The sequence below is a fragment of the Oncorhynchus nerka genome, linkage group LG16, assembly GCF_034236695.1.
Source record: "Oncorhynchus nerka isolate Pitt River linkage group LG16, Oner_Uvic_2.0, whole genome shotgun sequence".
Lineage (NCBI taxonomy): Eukaryota > Metazoa > Chordata > Actinopteri > Salmoniformes > Salmonidae > Oncorhynchus > Oncorhynchus nerka.
The window spans coordinates 12724606-12747383 of NC_088411.1; the positions used below are offsets into that span (position 1 = coordinate 12724606).

Here is a 22778-nt window from a genome sequence, read left to right on the forward strand (position 1 = left end):
TCCATTCTGACAAGTGACAACAGGTCATTTATTAACATTTTGCACTGTAGCCTAACAAAGACCGTGGTATATAGTCTACTGACCTGCGATCATCACGTGCAAAAGTTTTCAAACCGTGAATAGAAAAGCAGTGCCATCAACACCCTTATTCAAACCTGCATGAAGAGAATTCCTGTGATGCAATGTTTGACCATGTACTGGCGCTGTGTACTATATAAAGGGGGAAAGGAGAAGGTCATATAAGGGGTAGAGAGGAGATGCTTGTAGAATTATAATTTTCCAGCGAGTATATATTCAAATTGTTTTTTCAACTCTAGTGACGCTACATTCACTCATTGTTTCTGAACAATGCTTATTTACATGATGAATAACCAAATTTGGAAATTAGAATAACACTTCAAAGTATTTTTTTTATTGCAAGATTTATCATGCAGCCATATGGTACAATTGTACAAAAAAACGGAGCTTTGTGACACTACATGACACATATTTACGACATAGAAACATATGTTTTCCAAAAGTAATTACATTTGAACTGAAATTTTCTTTGTAACTTTTAAATAAAATAAAAAGAAGCGTACAGCCAGAGATGCGTACTCCCAACTTGAACTTCACCATTAAAAACATGCACTGTTGGTTAAGGGCTTGTAAGTAAGCATTTCACGGTAAAGTCTACACTTGTTGTATTCGGCGCAATGTGACAAATAAAGTTTGATTTGAGCAGTGTTTCAACGTAAGCCATGCATTGTGTTACAGCTACGTATATCATTTGAATTTCATTCCTTTGCCGAAAGAATCTGTCTGGATGTCTGTGTCCTCAGACTACCTCTCCTGTTTGAGGAACGACAAAATCTCAGAGGCCTCGCCAACTCTCTTTTTGTTAGCCCGCCACCTCTCTGCGATCTGCTTCAACCTCTTCCCAGCCTGCTTCCTGTACCAACTCTCAATTGGAATCTGGTAGGCATTTTTGAACTCTGTCACAGCGCCATCCTCGTCCATCTTCCTGTAGTAAAGAAACGTGCCGAATCCGGTGTAGCAGAGCTGCTTGTCTGAGTCACTGAGGGACTTGTCCTCTAAAAGGACAGTGAATATCTTCATCGCCTCTTCCAGCTGGTAGTTGTTCCCGTAGGCCTCAGCCAGGTTCACCCTGGCGAGGATGTTGGAGGGCTTCAGATCTACGGCTCTGGCGAAGTGACGGATGCAGACCAACACTTTTGCTTTTATCTGGCCCACTTTCACCTCTCCCCCTTCCCTCTTCTGCTCGAACATCTGGATGAGCTGCTGTTTGTGACACAGGCCAATTTGGTGATGGAGGAAGTGGGAGTTTGGAGACAGTTCCAGAGCTTTCCCCAAAACCTGTATGCACTCATTGATGGAGCCCTCATATCTGAAATATTTGGCCACATAACGTAGTACATGAGGCACGTCAGGAGACAGCCTGAGGGCCTCTTTGGTGAGTTTCAAGGACTCCACTTTGTTTTCTTGATTTTTTTGAAGTTTCAGAGCAAGGAGGACCATAAGTTCAGAGTTATCAGGCTCCAAGGATAAGGCCTTCCTTAGCTGGTTGGCAGCTGCAGTCATCACTGAACTCACTCTCTTATTCTTGACCATGCCCTCCAACCTGTACAGGACCAGGGCATAGCCCATATTGAAAGAAGCATTGTCTGGTTCCCCCTCAAGAGCTTTCTGGAAGCTCTCTTTTACCCTCATGTAAAATAATCCCCCAAACCTGATAAGACTCCAACCTTTCTCACCATGTACGGAAGGTAAGCTGCCTTGAATATTTAAGGCACTTGGAATTCCCTTACTGATGATTTCCAGCTTTCCAATGTAGGCATCCACATCATCAAGGTTTCCTGAGTGATAATGAACCCATGCAAAGTTAGCATAGGTCACCAGTAACTCTGTATCATCCTGTCTGTCCTTCAATGCACTCTCAGCCTTGTGGAGATACTCAAGAGCACTAACATTATTTTCCTCCAGGTGGCTCAGGAACGCTAGTAAGTTGAAATATGTGGCATGGTATTTCGGCGTGGTAAACCTCATGATGCGATCCAGGAGTTTTTCAGGGAGGCTGTCCAGGTCCTTAATGTCACCTTTCCTTATGCCCCATGTGAAGTGACACTCAAGTGCTTTCAGCTTAACTTCCATATCTGCTTTGACCGAGGCACTGTGAGAAAGGCAAAAATACCATAATTAACACCCAGCATTTTAACTACCGTTGTCACTTCTGCCTCCCAAGGTGTCGGACCATAAAGCTGAGGGTCACATAATCACAATTGTACCCAAGGTCGTCTAGTTGATCAACACCCCTGACCGGCACTATGTGCCTATTCTATCCTTTCACACACTTACACCTAGCTCCCTTTACTGCCCGAGCATTAATATTGCACTAGCACTATCGAAGTTGCTGTGTGTGAGTACAAAGTATGTCCTATTTTCTTCTTGGTATTTTTTTAATATGAATCCTTTTTCACGTGTAGCCCGCCTGTCAATTGTCATCTTTAAAACCTTTTCACAGGTGAGCTCCAAATATCTCTAACAGTCGCCCCAGCGTGAGTTGTTTTCTGCACGTGATATCAGAATGCACTCACTTTTCCAAAATGTGATTGTTACTCAACAGGACGGTTAACACGGGCTGCCTGCTAATTATCTATAGGCTTGTCAATTTCAAATGATTTTCTAACAAGTTGTATTTTCTAACTGTTTGAATTGAGGTGTGTACCACCTCCTCATTAATTCACATAGAAGTAGCCCATTTCAGCATTTCGGGCAATTCATGTTTGAGGCTTTAATGAGCCGGACAATCTTCTCCATTGGAGGAGTGCCCACGCACTACACCAATGTTTCCGCAGATCAAGTATGCAGACATTCCCCGATGGCCTGTCAGTTGAATTCTATAGGCAGTACTTGGAGTTACTAGAAGACCCTATTTTTAATGTTTCAACATTGCATTGAAAATGATGAAATGTCTCCACTATGAAACAGGGCCTTATTTCACTGATTGCGAAGCTCGATAAAGACCCTTCTCTCATTGACAATTGGAGACCAACTACTTTATTAAATATTGATTACAAATGGATTGCTCTGGATTATGCCAATAGATTAAAGAAAGGAATAGATACCATTAGAAATGAGACTCAAACAGGATTTATGAAGGGCCGTCACATAAACTCCAACATTCGTTTAGCCCTTTTAGATTATTCAGATGCAATTGACTCAACTGGGTAGCGTACTCTGTTGTCATCAAACGCTAGCCCCGAAATACCTTTTGCCCTTGGAACGCTGAGCTCCCCCCATTGTTTTCTTATGGAGAGGCATGCTGGTATATTTCGCCAAATATCTCGCAATATGTATATTTTAGATTTTTTTCAAGTTGGACACCATTTTAATCAGGATAATCTACCAAGGTAAAGTTGGTTTTATATATCACATATTCATCAGTCATTCAACAGACATTTGTCAAAATCCATTTAAAAACCAATAACTAATTCACCGTTTGTCACAATCATCAAACTAGATATGATTCATTCTATAAATGTCTAGCATACTTTTATAACTTTTGTTTTGAGTAAAAATTCCAGTTTTGATTTGATAGAGGGCATGTAGTCCATCTAGAGGGTGTGTGTTTAAAGTTCTAACGAGTCTATTAGAAGGGGCCTGACAGAAAATTCTGCATCTTCAGTCATATTAAATTAGATTACAGGAAAAAACTACGGGATGAAGTGGTCAGGCCTGACTAACGAGGAAGACCAGTGGATGGATCTAGAGGACCAAGACAACCAAGAGGATCAACATGGACATTCCACAGAATGAGCCAGTGTAGTGTACAGTGTAGACATTGTTACAGGCTCAAAATGACCAGAAACAAAACTTTCTTCTGAACCTCATCAGTCTATTCTTGTTCTGAGAAAAGAAGGCTATTCTATGTGAGCCTGTAATTGAACCCACAAATGCTGATGCTTCAGATACTCAGCTAGTCTAAAGAAGGATAGTTTTATTTCTGCTTTAATCAGCACAACAGTTTTCAGCTGTGCTAACATAATTGCAAAAGGGTTTTCTAATGATCAATTAGCCTTTTAAAATGATAAACTTGGATTAGCTAACACAACGTGCCATTGGGGCACAGGAGTGATGGTTGCTGATAATGGGCCTCTGTATGCCTATGTAGATATTCCATTAAAAATCAGCCGTTTCCAGCTGCAATAGTCATTTACAACATTAACAATGTCTACACTGTATTTCTGAGCAATTTGATGTTATTTTAATGGACAAAAAAATTTGCTTAAATTTCAAAAACAAGGACATTTCTAAGTGACCCCAAACTTTTGAACGGTAGTGTATGTATATACTGTATATGTGTGTGTATATACACTGCTCAAAAAAATTAAGGGAACACTAAAATAACACATCCTAGATCTGAATGAATGAAATATTCTTATGAAATACTTTTTTCTTTACATAGTTGAATGTGCTGACAACAAAAAATTATCAATGGAAATCAAATTTATCAACCCATGGAGGTCTGGATTTGGAGTCACACTCAAAATTAAAGTGGAAAACCACACTATAGGCTGATCCAACTTTGATGTAATGTCCTTAAAACAAGTCAAAATGAGGCTCAGTGGTGTATGTGGCCTCCACGTGCCTGTATGACCTCCCTACAACGCCTGGGCAGGCTCCTGATGAGGTGGCGGATGGTCTCCTGAGGGATCTCCTCCCAGACCTGGACGAAAGCATCCGCCAACTCCTGGACAGTCTGTGGTGCAACGGGGCGTTGGTGGATGGAGCGAGACATGATGTTCCAGATGTGCTCAATTGGATTCAGGTCTGGGGAACGGGCGGGCCAGTCCATAGCATCAATGCCTTCCTCTTGCAGGAACTGCTGACACACTCCAGACACATGAGGTCTAGCATTGTCTTGCATTAGGCGGAACCCAGGGCCAACCGCACCAGCATATGGTCTCACAAGGGGTCTGAGGATCTCATCTCGGAACCTAATGGCAGTCAGGCTACCTCTGGTGAGCACATGGAGGGCTGTGCGGCCCCCCAAAGAAATGCCACCCCACACCATGACTGACCCACCGCCAAACCGGTCATGCTGGTGAATGTTGCAGGCAGCAGAATGTTTTCCATGGCGTCTCCAGACTCTGTCACGTCTGTCACATGTGCTCAGTGTGAACCTGCTTTCATCTGTGAAGAGCACAGGGTGCCAGTGGCGAATTTGCCAATCTTGGTGTTCTCTGGCAAATGCCAAACATCCTGCACGGTGTAAGCACAACCCCCACCTGTGGACGTCGGGCCCTCATACCACCCTCATGGAGTCTGTTTCTGACCGTTTGAGCAGACACATGCACATTTGTGGCCTGCTGGAGGTCATTTTGCAGGGCTCTGGCAGTGCTCCTCCTGCTCCTCCTTGCACAAAGGCGGAGGTAGCGGTCCTGCTGCTGGGTTGATGCCCTCCTACGGCCTCCTCCACGTCTCCTGGTAGCGCCTCCATGATCTGGACACTATGCTGACAGACACAGCAAACCTTCTTGCCACAGCTCGCATTGATGTTCCATCCTGGATGAGCTGCACTACCTGAGCCACTTGTGTGGGTTGTAGACTCCGTCTCATGCTACCACTAGAGTGAAAGCACCGCCAGCATTCAAAAGTGACCAAAACATCAGCCAGGAAGCATAGGAACTGAGAAGTGGTCTGTGGTCACCACCTGCAGAACCACTCCTTTATTGGGGGTGTCTTGCTAATTGCCTATAATTTCCACCTGTTGTCTATTCCATTTGCACAACAGCATGTGAAATTTATTGTCAATCAGTGTTGCTTCCTAAGTGGACAGTTTGATTTCACAGAAGTGTGATTGACTTGGAGTTACATTGTGTTGTTTAAGTGTTCCCTTTTTTTTGTTGAGCAGTGTATATTTATATAAACAAAACATGTACCGTCCACTTCTTTTATTAGTGCTTTTTTTGTTATCCACCATCTGGTATCTTTCAATACCCATGCTAATACATATATATATATTATATATTAGCATGGGCATTGAAAGATACCAGATGGTGGATAACAAAAAAAAGCACTAATAAAAGAAGTGGAAGGTACATGTTTTGTTTTTGGGCTAAATGTATACATTGTGATTTGCGTCTGAACTGTATGTGAAACCCTCTGCAATCTACCGGCACTAACCATTAAAAACTAGGACTTCAACCAGGCTGTCCCTTTGCTATTTGCTCTCTTTCTCTCTTAAACTGCTAGCACAAAGCCTACGTGAATTTTTTTTTCTTCACAAAAGATCATGAAAAAAAAAGATAAACTGGCCCAAATCAGCTATACATAATTCAGCAGGGAGGTGTGCAACTACCACACATTATACCCATTATACCAGTGGAGAAATTACATCACCTACATAAGTATTACCATACTGTCACGTTCTGACCTTTATTTCCTTTGTTTTGTCATTATTTAGTATGGTCAGGGCGTGAGTTGGGTGGGCAGTCTATGTTTGTTTTTCTATGTTTTGGGGTATTTCTATGTTTCGGCCTAGTATGGTTCTCAATCAGAGGCAGGTGTCATTAGTTGTCTCTGATTGAGAATCATACTTAGGTAGCCTGGGTTTCACTGTGTGTTTGTGGGTGATTGTTCCTGTCTCTGGGTTTTGCATCAGATAGGGCTGTGTTGGGTTTTCACGGTTCTTGTTTTTGTTCGTTTGTTCATGTGAAGTGATTTATGAAAACATGAATCAAAACAACCACGCTGCGCTTTGGTCCGCCTCTCCGTCAATGGAAGAAATCCCTGACAGAATCACCCACCAACCAAGGACCAAGCGGCGTGGTAAACAGAGGCAGCAACAACAGCAACAGCGGCGCAAAGAGGAATGGACATGGGAGGATGTATTGGACGGCAAGGGTTGCTACACCTGGGAGGAGATCCTGGCGGGAAAGGATCGCCTTCCATGGGAACAGGTGGAGGCAGCTAGGAGAGCAGAGGCAGCCGGAGAGAGGAGCCGGCGATATGAGGAGGCAGCACGGCAGTGCGACAGGTACGAGAGGCAGCCCCCAAATTTTTTGGGGGGGGTTAGACGAGGTGTGGTACTAAGCCAGGTAGCAGACCTGAGCTCACTCCTCGTGCTTATTATAAGCAGCGCATTACTGGTCAGGCACCGTGTTATGCGGTTAAGCGCACGGTGTCGCCAGTACATGCCCATAGCCCGGTGCGCTATAGGGCAGCCCCCCGAAAGTGCCATGCGAGTGTGGGCATCGAGCCAGGGCGTATGGTGCCTGCTCAGCGGGTCTGGTCGCCGGTACGCAGTTTTGGTCCAGGGTATCCTGCGCCGGCTCTGCGTGCTGTGTCTCCGGGGCGCTGGGAGGGTGCAGTGCGTCCTCTGCCTGCGCTCCGCTCGTGCCGGGCAAATGTGGGAGTGGAGCCTAAGGGAGAGGTGCGTGTAGTAAGCACTAGATCTCCCGTGCTTACCCACAGCCCGGTTCAACCTGTGCCTGCACCCTGGAGGGTCCGGGCTAGAGTAGTTGTCCAGCCTGGGGAAGTGGTGCCAAGGTTGCGCACCAGAGCTCCAGTGCTCCCCCACAGCCCGGTCCTTCAGGTGCCTCCTCCTAATACCAAGCCTCCTGAAGGTCTCCCCAGCCTGGTGGTTCCTGTGGCAGCCCCACGCACCAGGCTGTCTCTCTGTCTCCTCCTTGCAGGTGGTCCAGCCTGTCCGGCGCTGCTGCCGGAGTCTCCCGCCTGTCCGGCGCTGCTGCCGGAGTCTCCCACCTGTCCGGCGCTGCTGCCGGAGTCTGAGGCGCCAGAGCCCCTCAGCCCAGAGGCGCCAGAGCCCCTGCCCCTCTGTCCCTGCCCCTCTGTCCCGAGCTTCTGCCCCTCTGTCCAGAGCTTCTGCCCCTCTGTCCAGAGCTTCTGCCCCTCTGTCCAGAGCTTCTGCCCCTCTGTCCAGAGCTTCCGCCCCTCTGTCCCGAGCTGCCCCTCTGTCCAGTGGGGTCATTGAGAGGGGTGGCCATGGTTAGAAAGCCACGGAGGCGGACAATAAAGCGGACTAAGACAATGTTGAAGTGGGGTCCGCGTCCCGCGCCAGAGCCGCCACCGCGGACAGACGCCCACCCAGACCCTCCCCTATAGGTTAAGGTTTTGCGGCCGGAGTCCGCACCTTTGGGGGGGGTACTGTCACGTCCTGACCTTTATTTCCTTTGTTTTGTCATTATTTAGTATGGTCAGGGCGTGAGTTGGGTGGGCAGTCTATGTTTGTTTTTCTATGTTTTGGGGTATTTCTATGTTTCGGCCTAGTATGGTTCTCAATCAGAGGCAGGTGTCATTAGTTACTGAATAGAACTTTCGCATTCCGGTCGCATTCCGCTTCGCTCCACAGGTAGTATCATATTTTCATTTCATTTCATTACAGTCCCAACGGTGTGATTTGTTTGATCGTAGCTAGCTACATAGCTAGCTACATAGCCATCTTTGTTTCAAAGATAATTGTGTAGTCTAGAGCGATTTTCTAGGTTAGCTAGCCAGCTATTGTCGTTCTCCTAACGCAACGTAACGTAACCAACACTGCTAGCTAGCCAGCTTGCCCCCGAAAAGCAGCATTGTAGAAACTTCACGTCTCAACGGAACGACTTGATTAGGGTAGTGTCAACAACGCAGCTAGCCTACCTCAGCAGTACTGTATCATTTGAATCATTTTAGTCAATTAGATTCTTGCTACGTAAGCTTAACTTTCTGAACATTCGAGACGTGTAGTCCACTTGTCATTCCAATCTCCTCTGCATTAGCGTAGCCTCTTCTCTAGCCTGTCAAATATGTGTCTGTCTATCCCTGTTCTCTCCTCTCTGCACAGACCATACAAACGCTCCACACCGCATGGCCGCGGCCACCCTAATCTGGTGGTCCCAGTGCGCACGACCCACGTGGAGTTCCAGGTCTCCGGTAGCCTCTGGAACTGCCGATCTGCGGCCAACAAGGCAGAGTTCATCTCAGCCTATGCCTCCCTCCAGTCCTCGACTTCTTGGCTCTGACGGAAACATGGATCACCACAGACAACACCGCTACTCCTACTGCTCTCTCTTCGTCCGCCCACGTGCTCTCGCACACCCCGAGAGCTTCTGGTCAGCGGGGTGGTGGCACCGGGATCCTCATCTCTCCCAAGTGGTCATTCTCTCTTTCTCCCTTACCCATCTGTCTATCGCCTCCTTTGAATTCCATGCTGTCACAGTTACCAGCCCTTTCAAGCTTAACATCCTTATCATTTATCGCCCTCCAGGTTCCCTCGGAGAGTTCATCAATGAGCTTGATGCCTTGATAAGCTCCTTTCCTGAGGACGGCTCACCTCTCACAGTTCTGGGCGACTTTAACCTCCCCACGTCTACCTTTGACTCATTCCTCTCTGCCTCCTTCTTTCCACTCCTCTCCTCTTTTGACCTCACCCTCTCACCTTCCCCCTACTCACAAGGCAGGCAATACGCTCGACCTCATCTTTACTAGATGCTGTTCCTCCACTAACCTCATTGCAACTCCCCTCCAAGTCTCCGACCACTACCTTGTATCCTTTTCCCTCTCGCTCTCATCCAACACTTCCCACACTGCCCCTACTCGGATGGTATCGCGCCGTCCCAACCTTCGCTCTCTCTCCCCGCTACTCTCTCCTCTTCCATCCTATCATCTCTTCCCTCTGCTCAAACCTTCTCCAACCTATCTCCTGATTCTGCCTCCTCAACCCTCCTCTCCTCCCTTTCTGCATCCTTTGACTCTCTATGTCCCCTATCCTCCAGGCCGGCTCGGTCCTCCCCTCCCGCCTCCGTGGCTCGACGACTCATTGCGAGCTCACAGAACAGGGCTCCGGGCAGCCGAGCGGAAATGGAGGAAAACTCCCGCCTCCCTGCGGACCTGGCATCCTTTCACTCCCTCCTCTCTACATTTTCCTCCTCTGTCTCTGCTGCTAAAGCCACTTTCTACCACGCTAAATTCCAAGCATCTGCCTCTAACCCTAGGAAGCTCTTTGCCACCTTCTCCTCCCTTTTGAATCCTCCTCCCCCTCCCCCCTCCTCCCTCTCTGCAGATGACTTCGTCAACCATTTTGAAAAGAAGGTCGACGACATCCGATCCTCGTTTGCTAAGTCAAACGACACCGCTGGTTCTGCTCACACTGCCCTACCCTGTGCTCTGACCTCTTTCTCCCCTCTCTCTCCAGATGACATCTCGCGTCTTGTGACGGCCGGCCGCCCAACAACCTGCCCGCTTGACCCTATCCCCTCCTCTCTTCTCCAGACCATCTCCGGTGACCTTCTCCCGTACCTCACCTCGCTCATCAACTCATCCCTGACCGCTGGCTACGTCCCTCCCGTCTTCAAGAGAGCGAGAGTTGCACCCTTCTGAAAAAACCTACACTCGATCCCTCCGATGTCAACAACTACAGACCAGTATCCCTTCTTTCTTTTCTCTCCAAAACTCTTGAACGTGCCGTCCTTGGCCAGCTCTCCCGCTATCTCTCTCAGAATGACCTTCTTGATCCAAATCAGTCAGGTTTCAAGACTAGTCATTCAACTGAGACTGCTCTTCTCTGTATCACGGAGGCGCTCCGCACTGCTAAAGCTAACTCTCTCTCCTCTGCTCTCATCCTTCTAGACCTATCGGCTGCCTTCGATACTGTGAACCATCAGATCCTCCTCTCCACCCTCTCCGAGTTGGGCATCTCCGGCGCGGCCCACGCTTGGATTGCGTCCTACCTGACAGGTCGCTCCTACCAGGTGGCGTGGCGAGAATCCGTCTCCTCACCACGTGCTCTCACCACTGGTGTCCCCCAGGGCTCTGTTCTAGGCCCTCTCCTATTCTCGCTATACACCAAGTCACTTGGCTCTGTCATAACCTCACATGGTCTCTCCTATCATTGCTATGCAGACGACACACAATTAATCTTCTCCTTTCCCCCTTCTGACGACCAAGTGGCGAATCGCATCTCTGCATGTCTGGCAGACATATCAGTGTGGATGACGGATCATCACCTCAAGCTGAACCTCGGCAAGACGGAGCTGCTCTTCCTCTCGGGGAAGGACTGCCCGTTCCATGATCTCGCCATCACGGTTGACAACTCCATTGTGTCCTCGTCCCAGAGCGCTAAGAACCTTGGCGTGATCCTGGACAACACCCTGTCGTTCTCAAATAACATCAAGGCGGTGGCCCGTTCCTGTAGGTTCATGCTCTACAACATCCGCAGAGTACGACCCTGCCTCACACAGGAAGCGGCGCAGGTCCTAATCCAGGCACTTGTCATCTCCCGTCTGGATTACTGCAACTCGCTGTTGGCTGGGCTCCCTGCCTGTGCCATTAAACCCCTACAACTCATCCAGAACGCCGCAGCCCGTCTGGTGTTCAACCTTCCCAAGTTCTCTCACGTCACCCCGCTCCTCCGCTCTCTCCACTGGCTTCCAGTTGAAGCTCGCATCCGCTACAAGACCATGGTGCTTGCCTACGGAGCTGTGAGGGGAACGGCACCTCAGTACCTCCAGGCTCTGATCAGGCCCTACACCCAAACAAGGGCACTGCGTTCATCCACCTCTGGCCTGCTCGCCTCCCTACCACTGAGGAAGTACAGTTCCCGCTCAGCCCAGTCAAAACTGTTCGCTGCTCTGGCCCCCCAATGGTGGAACAAACTCCCTCACGACGCCAGGACAGCGGAGTCAATCACCACCTTCCGGAGACACCTGAAACCCCACCTCTTTAAGGAATACCTAGGATAGGATAAAGTAATCCTTCTCACCCCCCCTTAAAAGACCTAGATGCACTATTGTAAAGTGGCTGTTCCACTGGATGTCATAAGGTGAAAGCAACAATTTGTAAGTCGCTCTGGATAAGAGCGTCTGCTAAATGACTTAAATGTAAATGTAATTAGTTGTCTCTGATTGAGAATCATACTTAGGTAGCCTGGGTTTCACTGTGTGTTTGTGGGTGATTGTTCCTGTCTCTGGGTTTTGCACCAGATAGGGCTGTTTTGGGTTTTCACGGTTCTTGTTTTTGTTCGTTTGTTCATGTGAAGTGATTTATGAAAACATGAATCAAAACAACCACGCTGCGCTTTGGTCCGCCTCACCGTCAATGGAAGAAATCCCTGACACATATCCCTTTCAATTCACATTCCTTGCAGAAAGAACTATTTGCAAACCTTTTAAAACACCCAGAAAGACTTAGAAGGGTACTTATACTTTAAAATACATATTTTACGTGAATGGACGTGGATGAAAGAATTCTGCCAGTGTGTTAAAGTCCTAGTTTCATATTTTTTTCTTTATCTCCAACTCTATATATCTAAGTGAGCCTATGAGGACCTTGGGGATCCGATTTACCATTATACCCATTGATGAAACGTATAACAGACAAACACCGCTCAAAAGGAGTTATTTGTGATATCTACACTCAGTTGCTACTTTATTAGGTTCACCATCCTATTCACGAAAATAAATTACTCCTACAGTACATACACCAAGCCCCGTGGTCTTGGCTTGCTAGACACTAAAGCATGCAGAGAAGTTTTATTCGGGTATTCTGTTACTGTTTGTTTGAACTTTAGAATGTGCAAAATGACAGCAGTCTGTGATGGTCTTCTGTAACTCAGAAAAGTTCCAAAACGTGAACTGAATGTAATTAACTCCAACTGGACTTAAAAACTTGAACAGTCTTATCTCCTTTCCCAGTTTCATCAACAGTTCTGAATTCACGCTGTTCTAGATGCAAAGGTGGTTGTACCTAATAAAGTGACCACTCAATCTATAGACTTTCCAGAATGTGTTCTGGGAATACCCGGGGTAAACATTTGGCTGTAAGTGTTGAACATTTTAGTCTATTACCTCAGGAGATGGTACTATTCAGCTTGTCTGGGGATGACAAAGAAGGACTTCAACAAAGCCAAAATAGAAAATGATTGGAAGGGGCCTCTTTCCTGTTAAATTAGAGACATATAAATAAATGACTGTTGTGCCTTGTAACTACTTTAAAATGTGGAACTGTTGGACTAAAAATGCAAACAGTACAACTTTATGTAAACATGGTCTAACTTCCTATAGAACACATTTCACTTGAAATTAAAATTTCTTTAAAGTTATTGCAAATAAATGCATATTTTCACTTTTTTTGTGACAATCACTGAATTAGTTATTGATTTCTTCATCTTTAAATGCAATATTTGAGATGTTATGTATTCCTATCAAATCAAAACTGGAATTTTTATTCAAAACAAAGGTTGTAAAAGTATACTAGACATTTATAGAATAAATCATACCTAGTTTGATGTTTGTGACAAACGGTAAATTAGTTATTGATTCATGCCACTTTAAATGGCATTGTATACATTTTATGTATTTATATCAAATCAAAACTAGCATTTTTCCTCAAAACAATGGTTGTAAAAGTATGCTAGACATTTATAGAATAAATCATACCTAGTTTGATGTTTCTGTGACAAACGATGATTTAGTTATTGATTTATACCGTTTTAAATGGCATTATATAGATTTGAGCTATTTATATCAAATCAAAACTGGAATATAAAACCAACTTTACCTAGGTGGATAACCTCTTTCTAATTACATAAGGTTGGGAAGCGTACTCTGCTGTCATGATCGCTAGACCAGAAATAATAAAAAGTTGTACTTTTTCCCATACTTCCTCATTATGCAGACATAAGCACACTTGGCACTATCGAGGTGCGTATGTTTACTTTCTACACAAGTTGTTATTTTTCAGTTGCGTCCTAAGAACAGATTGTAGGGGTAAAATTGAATTTTAAGCGTCACTCCAGTCCGAAGAGGCTCGGCGAACATTCAATTCCAGTCATTTGCTCTGGGCTCGAGCTAGTGTTCCAGCTCAGCCAAAGTTATTTAGCAATTTTTCAGCCTTGACAGCCTATCTGTATATCGTGTTGTCGTTTCTACTGTAGCATGAAGTATGTATGGATGGAGCATAATGTATTTACAGTCTTAGTCACGTTTTCAAGTACTAGTAACAAATAATGCATTCCGATTATTGCATATATTGTAATTGACATCTATGATGTGTGTAAAATACTTTTTTGAAGGTTGTACTGATTATAATGAGCTAATGCTAAGCTATTTGCCAGCTGTGTGTGGCGCCATGTTTCGTTCACATTATACAAAGCATTCTGGGTGTCACGTAAACATCTGTCAAACGAAATATGTTTTTTTTTTGTTTAACATTATTATTATTATTTATTTTATTTTATTAACTACAAATCAATACAGAAAGTACAAGTATATATAAATGATAAACAATGGACAATTGAGCCAGGGGGTACAAAATCACATTACACAAGGACCTTAAGGGACATACATACACTTATAATTCTAACAGCTTTTTTGTTAGTAGAGTATTTAATTCGAGATAGGGGGCGCTCTTTTAATTTTTGGATAAAAAACTTTCCCGTTTTAAACAAGATATTTTGTCACGAAAAGATGCTCGACTATGCATGTAATTGACAGCTTTGGAAAGAAAAAACTCTGCCATTTCCAAACCTGCAAAGATATTATCTGTGAGTGCCCCAGACCTAATGCTACAGGCGAAACCAAGATGAAATTCCATACAGGAAATGGTCCAGATTTTGAATGCCCTGTGTTCCAATGTCTCCTTATATGGCTGTGAATGCGCCAGGAATAAGCCTGCACTTTCTGTCGTTTCCCCAAGGTGTCTGCAGCATTGTGACGTATTTGTAGGCATATCATTGGAAGATTGACCATAAGAGACTACATTTACCAGGTGTCCGCCCGGTGTCCTCCGTCAAAATTATTGCGTAATCTCCAGGTCCATGCGCGTTCCATTTTCTTCAGAGGAGAAACCAAACTGCCACGAATGATTTATCATCGATAGATATGTGAAAAACACTTTGAGGATTGATTCTAAACAACATTTGCCATGTTTCTGTCGATATTATGGTGTTAATTTGGAAAAAGGTTTGCGTTGTAATGACTTAATTTTCGGGTTTTTTCTTACCCAAACGTGATGAACAAATGGAGCGATTTGTCCTACACAAATAATATTTTTGGAAAAACTGAACATTTGCTATCTAACTGAGAGTCTCCTCATTGAAAACATCTGAAGTTCTTCAAAGGTAAATGATTTTATTTGAATGCTTTTCTTGTTTTTGTGAAAATGTTGCATGCTGAATGCTAATGTTAAATGCTATGCTAGGCTATCAATACTCTTACACAAATGCTTGTTTAGCTATGGTTCAAAAGTATATTTTGAAAATCTGAGATGACAGTGTTGTTAACAAATGGCTAAGCTTGAGAGCTAATATATTTATTTCATTTCATTTGCGATTTTCATGAATAGTTAACGTTGTGTTATGGTAATGAGCTTGAGGCTATAAATAGGATCCCGGATACGGGATTGCTCGTCGCAACATTAAAATACAGTTCAATTTATTTTTGTAGGGTAAGAAAATGTGTTCTTTTGTTTGTAAATTTACATTTGTGAATATGAAATTTGGCCAAAAGTATAATGAAAGTAATTACATAAAAATGTTTCAGCTTATTGCTATCATAGGTAAAGAATCCAAGCAGTACATCTCTCCACAATAGTGTTAAACCTCCATAAAAGTGTTCAATTATAAATCTATTGATGTCTTGCCAGTTTTCTTACATGAATACAATGCCAAAAAAGATGCAACACTGTTTCTGGGTAACACTGTTTCTGGGTGGTCATTACAAAAGGAACCATTTGAGTTGATGTTTTCCTTAAACTTCTTCATACAGTGGTTGGCAGGATAATATTTATGAATAATTTCAAAGGGAACTTCCTTAATTTAGTTAATATTCCCTGCTAACATTAATTTCTTATAATTAGGGAAATTGTGTCACTTCTCTTGCGTTCCGTGCAAGCAGTCAGGGTATATGCAGCAATTTGGGCCGCCTGGCTCGTTGTGAACTGTGTAAAGTCCATTTATTCCTAACAAAGACCGTAATTAATTTACCAGAATTGTACATAATTATGACATAACATTGAAGGTTGTACAATGTAACAGCAATATTTAGACTTAGGGATGCCACCCGTTAGATAAAATACGGAACAGTTCCGTATTTCACTGAAAGAATAAACGTTTTGTTTTCAAAAATGATCGTTTCCGGATTCGACCATATTAATGACCTATGGCTTGTATTTCTGTGTGTTATCATGTTATAATTAAGTTTATGATTTGATATTTGATAGAGCAGTCTGACTCAGCGACGGTAGGCAGCAGCAGGCTCGTAAGGATTCATTCAAACAGCACTTCCATGCGTTTGCCAGCAGCTCTTCGCAATGCTTCAAGGATTGAGCTGTTTATGACTTCAAGCCTGTCAACTCCCGAGATTAGGGCTGGTGTAACCGATGTGAAATGGCTAGCTAGATAGCGGAGTGCGCGCTAATAGCGCTTCAATCGGTGACGTCACTCGCTCTGAGACTTGGGAGTAGTTGTTTCCCTTGCTCTGCAAGGGCCAGGGCTTTTGTGGAGCGATGGGTAACGATGCTTCGAGGGTGGCTGTTGTCGATGTGTTCCTGGTTCGAGCCCAGGTAGGAGCGAGGTGAGGGACGGAAGCTATACTGTTACACTGGCAATACTAAAGTGCCTATAAGAACATCCAATAGTCAAAGGTATATGAAATCCAAATGGTATAGAGAGAAATAGTCAGATAATTCCTATAATAACTACAACCTAAAACTTCTTACCTGGGAATATTGAAGACTCATGTTAAAAGGAACCACTAGCTTTCATATGTTCATGTTCTGAGCAAGGAACTTAAAAATGTTTTTTTACATGGCACATATTGCACTTTTACTTTCTCCTCCAACACTTTGTTTTCACATTATTTAAACAAAATTTAACATGTTTCATTATTTATTTGAGGCTAAATTGATTTTATTGATGTGTTATATTAAGTTAAAATAAGTGTTAATTCAGTATTGTTGTAATTGTCATTATTACAAATAAATAAATAAACATTTAAAATCGGCATCGGCTTTTTTTTTGGGTCCTCCAATAATCGGTATTGGCGTTGAAAAATCATAATCGGTCGACCTCTAGTATAGATACAACATCCTGCTGAAACAACGTTCGTATCGCTCTGTTGTTGAATGGACCAAAAGAGAAACAAATTCTTCCTACTGATGAGTCAACAGGGTCAATAGAAGGTAGGCTCTGAGGGACACGTTCCTGAATAATAGAGCAACACCTGAGGGAATGGCATCTAAAACAATTGCAAAATCTTTAAGTGTTACAGGGATCTTGTAAAGTGATAATAATTCCTTATAACTGACCCTCTGCATTTACCAGTTGGCTCACCAATAGGATCTTATTTCGGAACCAATATTCTAAAAACAAAGAATTATTTTTATACAATATATCCCGATTATTCCATATATAATATCTGTGTGGAAAAAAAATGTGTTTATAAATTAAGGACCATGACAAGAAAACCTGCCGATGAAAAGCAGAACGTTTCACTGGAACCTGTAACGGCTTTCTAATGGTGAAGGAGAGTCGGACCAAACTGCAGCGTGTCTATTGTGATTCATCTTTAATAAACAAACGTAACACACAACAAAACACTAACACTACAAAACGAAAACCGAAAACAGCCTATACAAGTGTCTACTAACCTCTAACCAGGACATCAAGACACACAGGACAATCACCCACAATACAACCAAAGAATATGGCTGCCTAAATATGGTTCCCAATCAGAGACAACGGTAAACACCTGCCTCTGATTGAGAACCACTTCAGACAGCCATAGACTCTCCTAGAACACCCCACTAAGCTACAATCCCACTATACACACATTCCAAAATCCCAAGACAAAACACACCACAATACAAAAACTCTATGCCACACCCTGGCCTGACCCAATACATGAAGAAAACACAAAATACTTAGACCAGGGCGTGACAGAACCCCCCCCCCTAAGGTGCGGACTCCCGAACGCACCTCAAAACAAATAGGGAGGGTCCGGGTGGGCGTCTGTCCATGGTGGCGGTTCCGGCGCGGGACGTGGACCCCACTCAATTAATGTCTTAGTCCCCTCTCCTCGCGTCCCTGGATAGTCCACCCTCGCCGCCGACCATGGCCTAGTAGTCTTCACCCAGAAACCCACTGGATTGAGGAGCAGATCGGGACTGAGGGGCAGCTCGGGACTGAGGCGAGCTCGGGACTGAGGGGAAGCTCGGGAGTGAGAGAAAGCTCGGGAGTGAGAGAAAGCTCGGGAGTGAGAGAAAGCTCGGGAGTGAGAGAAAGCTCGGGAGTGAGAGAAAGCTCAGGAGTGAGAGAAAGCTCGGGAGTGAGAGAAAGCTCAGGCAGGTTAATGGATCTACCAGATCCTGGCTGGCTGGTGGTTCCGACAGATCCTGGCTGACTGGCGGATCCCGGCTGACTGGCGGATCCCGGCTGACTGGCGGATCCCGGCTGACTGGCGGATCCCGGCTGACTGGCGGATCTGGCAGATCCTGGCTGACTAGCGGATCTGGCAGATCCTGGCTGACTGGCAGATCCTGGCTGACTGGCAGATCCTGGCTGACAAGCGGATCTGGCAGATCCTGGCCGACTGGCGGATCCTGGCTGACTAGCGGATCTGGCAGATCCTGGCTGACCCTGGCTGACTAGCGGATCTGGCAGATCCTGGCTGACTGGCACTTCTGGCGGATCCTTGCTGACTGGCGGATCCTGGCACACTGGCGGATCCTGGCTGAATGGCGGATCTAACTGATCCTGGCAGACTGGCGGCACTGGTGGCGCTGGGCAGACTGGCGGCGCTGGGCAGACTGGTAGCTCAGGCGGCGCTGGGCAGACTGGCGGCACTGGCGGCGCTGGGCAGACGGGTGGCTCAGACGGCGCTGGGCAGACTGGCGGCGCTGGGCAGACTGGCGGCGCTGGGCAGACTGGCGGCGCTGGGCAGACTGCGCTGGGCAGCTGGGCAGACTGGTAGCTCAGGCGGCGCTGGGCAGACTGGCGGCACTGGCGGCGCTGGGCAGACGGGTGGCTCAGACGGCGCTGGGCAGACTGGCGGCGCTGGGCAGACTGGCGGCGCTGGGCAGACTGGCGGCGCTGGGCAGACTGGCGGCGCTGGGCAGACTGGCGGCGCTGGGCAGACTGGCGGCGCTGGGCAGACTGGTAGCTCAGGCGGCGCTGGGCAGACTGGCGGCACTGGCGGCGCTGGGCAGACGGGTGGCTCAGACGGCGCTGGGCAGACGGGTAGCTCAGACGGCGCTGGGCAGACGGGTAGCTCAGACGGCGCTGGGCAGACTAACAGCTCTGGATGCTTCATGCAGGCTGACAGCTCTGGCTGCGCTGAACAGAGGAGTACTGGTGCCTCTGGAATGAGGGGCTCTGGCGCCTCTGGCATGAGGGGCGGTAGCTCTGACAGCGCCGGACAGGCGGGAAGCTCCGGCAGCGGCGCCGGACAGGCGGGAGGCTCCGGCAGCGGCGCCGGACAGGCGGGAGGCTCCGGCAGCGGCGCCGGACAGGCGGGACGCTCCGGCAGCGGCGCCGGACAGGCGGGACGCTCCGGCAGCGGCGCCGGACAGGCGGGACGCTCCGGCAGCGCTGGACAGGCGGGACACACTGTAGGCCTGATGCGTGGTGCTGGCACTGGTGGTAATGAACCGAGGACACGCACAGGAAGCCTGGTGCGGGGAGCTGCTACCGGAGGGCTGGGGTGTGGAGGTGGTACTGGATAGACCGGACCGTGCAGGCGCACTGGAGCTCTTGAGCACCGAGCCTGCCCAACCTTACCTGGCTCGATGCCCACTCTAGCCCGGCCGATACGAGGAGCTGGAATATACCGCACCGGGCTATGCACCCGCACTGGGGACACCGTGCGCACCACTGCATAACAAGGTGCCTGCCCGGTCTCTCTAGCCCCCCGGTAACCACAGGAAGTTAGCGTAGGTCTCCTACCTAGCGTAGCCATACTCCCTGTGAGCCACCCCCCAAGAAATTTTTGGGGCTGACTCTCAGGCTTCCATCCGCTCTGCCGTGCTAGCTCCTCATAATGCCGCCTCTCTGCTTTTGCTGCCTCCAGCTCGGCTTTGGGGCGACAATAATCTCCAGGCTGATCCCAGGGTCCACCGTCCAGTACCTCCTCCCATGTCCATTTCTCCAGGTAGTGCAATCTCTCCCACTGTAGCTGCTGCTCTGGCATGAGGGGCGGTAGCTCTGACAGCGCCGGACAGGCGGGAAGCTCCGGCAGCGGCGCCGGACAGGCGGGACGCTCCGGCAGCGGCGCCGGACAGGCGGGAGGCTCCGGCAGCGGCGCCGGACAGGCGGGAGGCTCCGGCAGCGGCGCCGGACAGGCGGGACGCTCCGGCAGCGGCGCCGGACAGGCGGGAGGTTCCGGCAGCGCTGGACAGGCGGGACGCACTGTAGGCCTGATGCGTGGTGCTGGCACTGGTATGCCGTGCATACTATGCCACGCCAACAGCTTTCTTTCTACTCTGTCCACTACATCCTCCACACTCTCAGACTCAGCACTCTGCTTCGCCGACAGCTCCAATTCCATCCATGGCTCTGCCCAGGGTCCTTTTCCGTCAAGGATCTCCTCCCAAGTCCATTTATCCAAAGAGTGCAGCCTCTCCCACTGCTGCTGCTGCCTCTGTTGCTTCTCCTGCTGCTGCCTTTGCTGCTGCTGCTGTTGCTCCTGCTGCACCTGTCGCTTCTCCTGTGGCTCCTGCCTGTTGACACGCTGCTTGGTCCTGTGGTGGGTGATTCTGTAACGGCTTTCTAATGGTGAAGGAGAGTCGGACCAAACTGCAGCGTGTCTATTGTGATTCATCTTTAATAAACAAACGTAACACACAACAAAACACTAACACTACAAAACAAAACGAAAACAGCCTATACAAGTGTCTACTAACCTCTAACCAGGACATCAAGACACACAGGACAATCACCCACAATACAACCAAAGAATATGGCTGCCTAAATATGGTTCCCAATCAGAGACAACGGTAAACACCTGCCTCTGATTGAGAACCACTTCAGACAGCCATAGACTCTCCTAGAACACCCCACTAAGCTACAATCCCACTATACACACATTCCAAAATCCCAAGACAAAACACACCACAATACAAAAACTCTATGCCACACCCTGGCCTGACCCAATACATGAAGAAAACACAAAATACTTAGACCAGGGCGTGACAGAACCGTGTCAATATTATAATTGCAAAACAACATGAAGTTAAGGAGAACAAAAGTAGAGAAGACATGATGAGGAATAAAATTCCAGATAGAAGTGGGTCTTCTTAGGAATTGTTTTATCCAATTGAACTTAAAAGTATTATTTAAGGTAGTAAAGTCCAGAAAATTCAGCCCACCATTCTGTTGTAATGAACACCAAGTGTAATGGGTACGGATTCTCCACAGAAAGTTGAAAAGCATCTGGTCTATTTCCTTGCTTATTTTACTGTCAAGATATAAAGATAGAGCGCCATATGTTAGTCTAGAGATACCTTCAGCCTTGGTTATTAGGACTCTACCTTTTAAAGATAAGTCCCTCTGTAGCCATTGATTTAGCTTCTTCTGTTTTTTTTTTTAAATAAAAGGGTTCAAATTTAGTACGCCTCTAGACTTCTGATCTTTTGTAATGGTTATGCCTAAATATGTAAGTTCTTCTTTTACTGGAATACCATAATATGAAGGTGTCCCACAATATTTGACAGCCATGAGTTCACATTTATTAATGTTAAGATATAGACCAGACGCTTTGGGAAAGGATTGTAATCACATTGATCGATATTGGAATTTGGTTAGCATCTTGAGACGTCTATGGTAGACATTGTTATTCTTTTCCACACCTTTTTCAACTTTTGCCACTCTCGTTTTCACATCCTTGATTTCACCACATGCAAACTCCAGTCTTTTTCAAGCCTTCGATAACCATGGTGTTTGCGCCTCTACCATTTTCTCAATTGCGTCAGACTTGGAGTTGATGCGTAAGGAGAGGGTAGCCACGATGTCAGAGTTCATGTTGGGTTTTTCGGAGTAACCGGTAAAGAGGGGAATTCGTCATCTTCAACAGCATTTGAAAGCATGATATTATCCATAAGGGTAGACGACACAGCTCCTTCAACGTGCATACTACAAACAGACCAAACTCATCTTGTCTCCTCGTATTATCTTTGGTCGACGCGAAAAACAAACAAGGCGGCGCGCACAAACTACCCATCAATTATTTCGATCAATGTTGAGCTCACCCGTGATATGATTAACTATAAATAGTAATTGCTATTAGCTAATTCACATTGTGTTTTTTTTGTCAGCCGAGAGTTATCTAAATATTAGCTATTGTGTTAAATCAATATTTTATAAATTAGCGCTAGGACTACTGTAAACTACATTTTCCGGTTTGGATGATTGTGTTATGATGTCATTACTTCTGTGAATGTCTGAATATTGCATCCAAAAATAAACTTGTCACATTCAGGACAGCTATTTATTAGCAATACGAAATTACACAAATTGTAGTATACGCTAAATAAATCATGATTTCAAGAAGAAATATCACAGGTGATGCCAAATTGTGCCTTCAATTAATTGATAAATTGACAATTAATTGACAATAACAATGTAACATATATTTATATCCCATATAGAGATCCTGTCTAATATTCGGAGTAAAATTCTCACCTCATCTTGTTGAATACAGCGAGTTGTGTTTTTGTAATGTCCGGGTACGCGGAATAGGCTACACAGCCAACACGTACTCACTCCCTGGCTATATATAGGCCTTCTG

At 46.2% G+C, this 22778-nt stretch overlaps 1 protein-coding gene across 2 annotated transcripts; it reads right to left on the reverse strand.

Moving 5' to 3' along the window:
• Positions 1-390: 390 nt before the first annotated feature.
• Positions 391-22778, reverse strand: LOC115144048 (interferon-induced protein with tetratricopeptide repeats 5-like). 2 transcript variants are annotated; one of them, XM_065002434.1, is made up of 3 exons: positions 22673-22754; positions 12846-12937; positions 391-2170 (listed from the first exon to the last, which is right to left on the reverse strand). In XM_065002434.1, the coding sequence occupies exon 3, from the start codon at positions 2149-2151 to the stop codon at positions 823-825; it is 1329 nt and encodes a 442-aa protein (XP_064858506.1). In that variant the 5' UTR covers positions 2152-2170; positions 12846-12937; positions 22673-22754; the 3' UTR covers positions 391-822. The 2 variants fall into 2 exon arrangements, with proteins under 2 accessions (XP_064858506.1, XP_029540536.2); XM_029684676.2 differs by lacking the exon at positions 12846-12937 and having other exon boundaries at positions 22673-22778.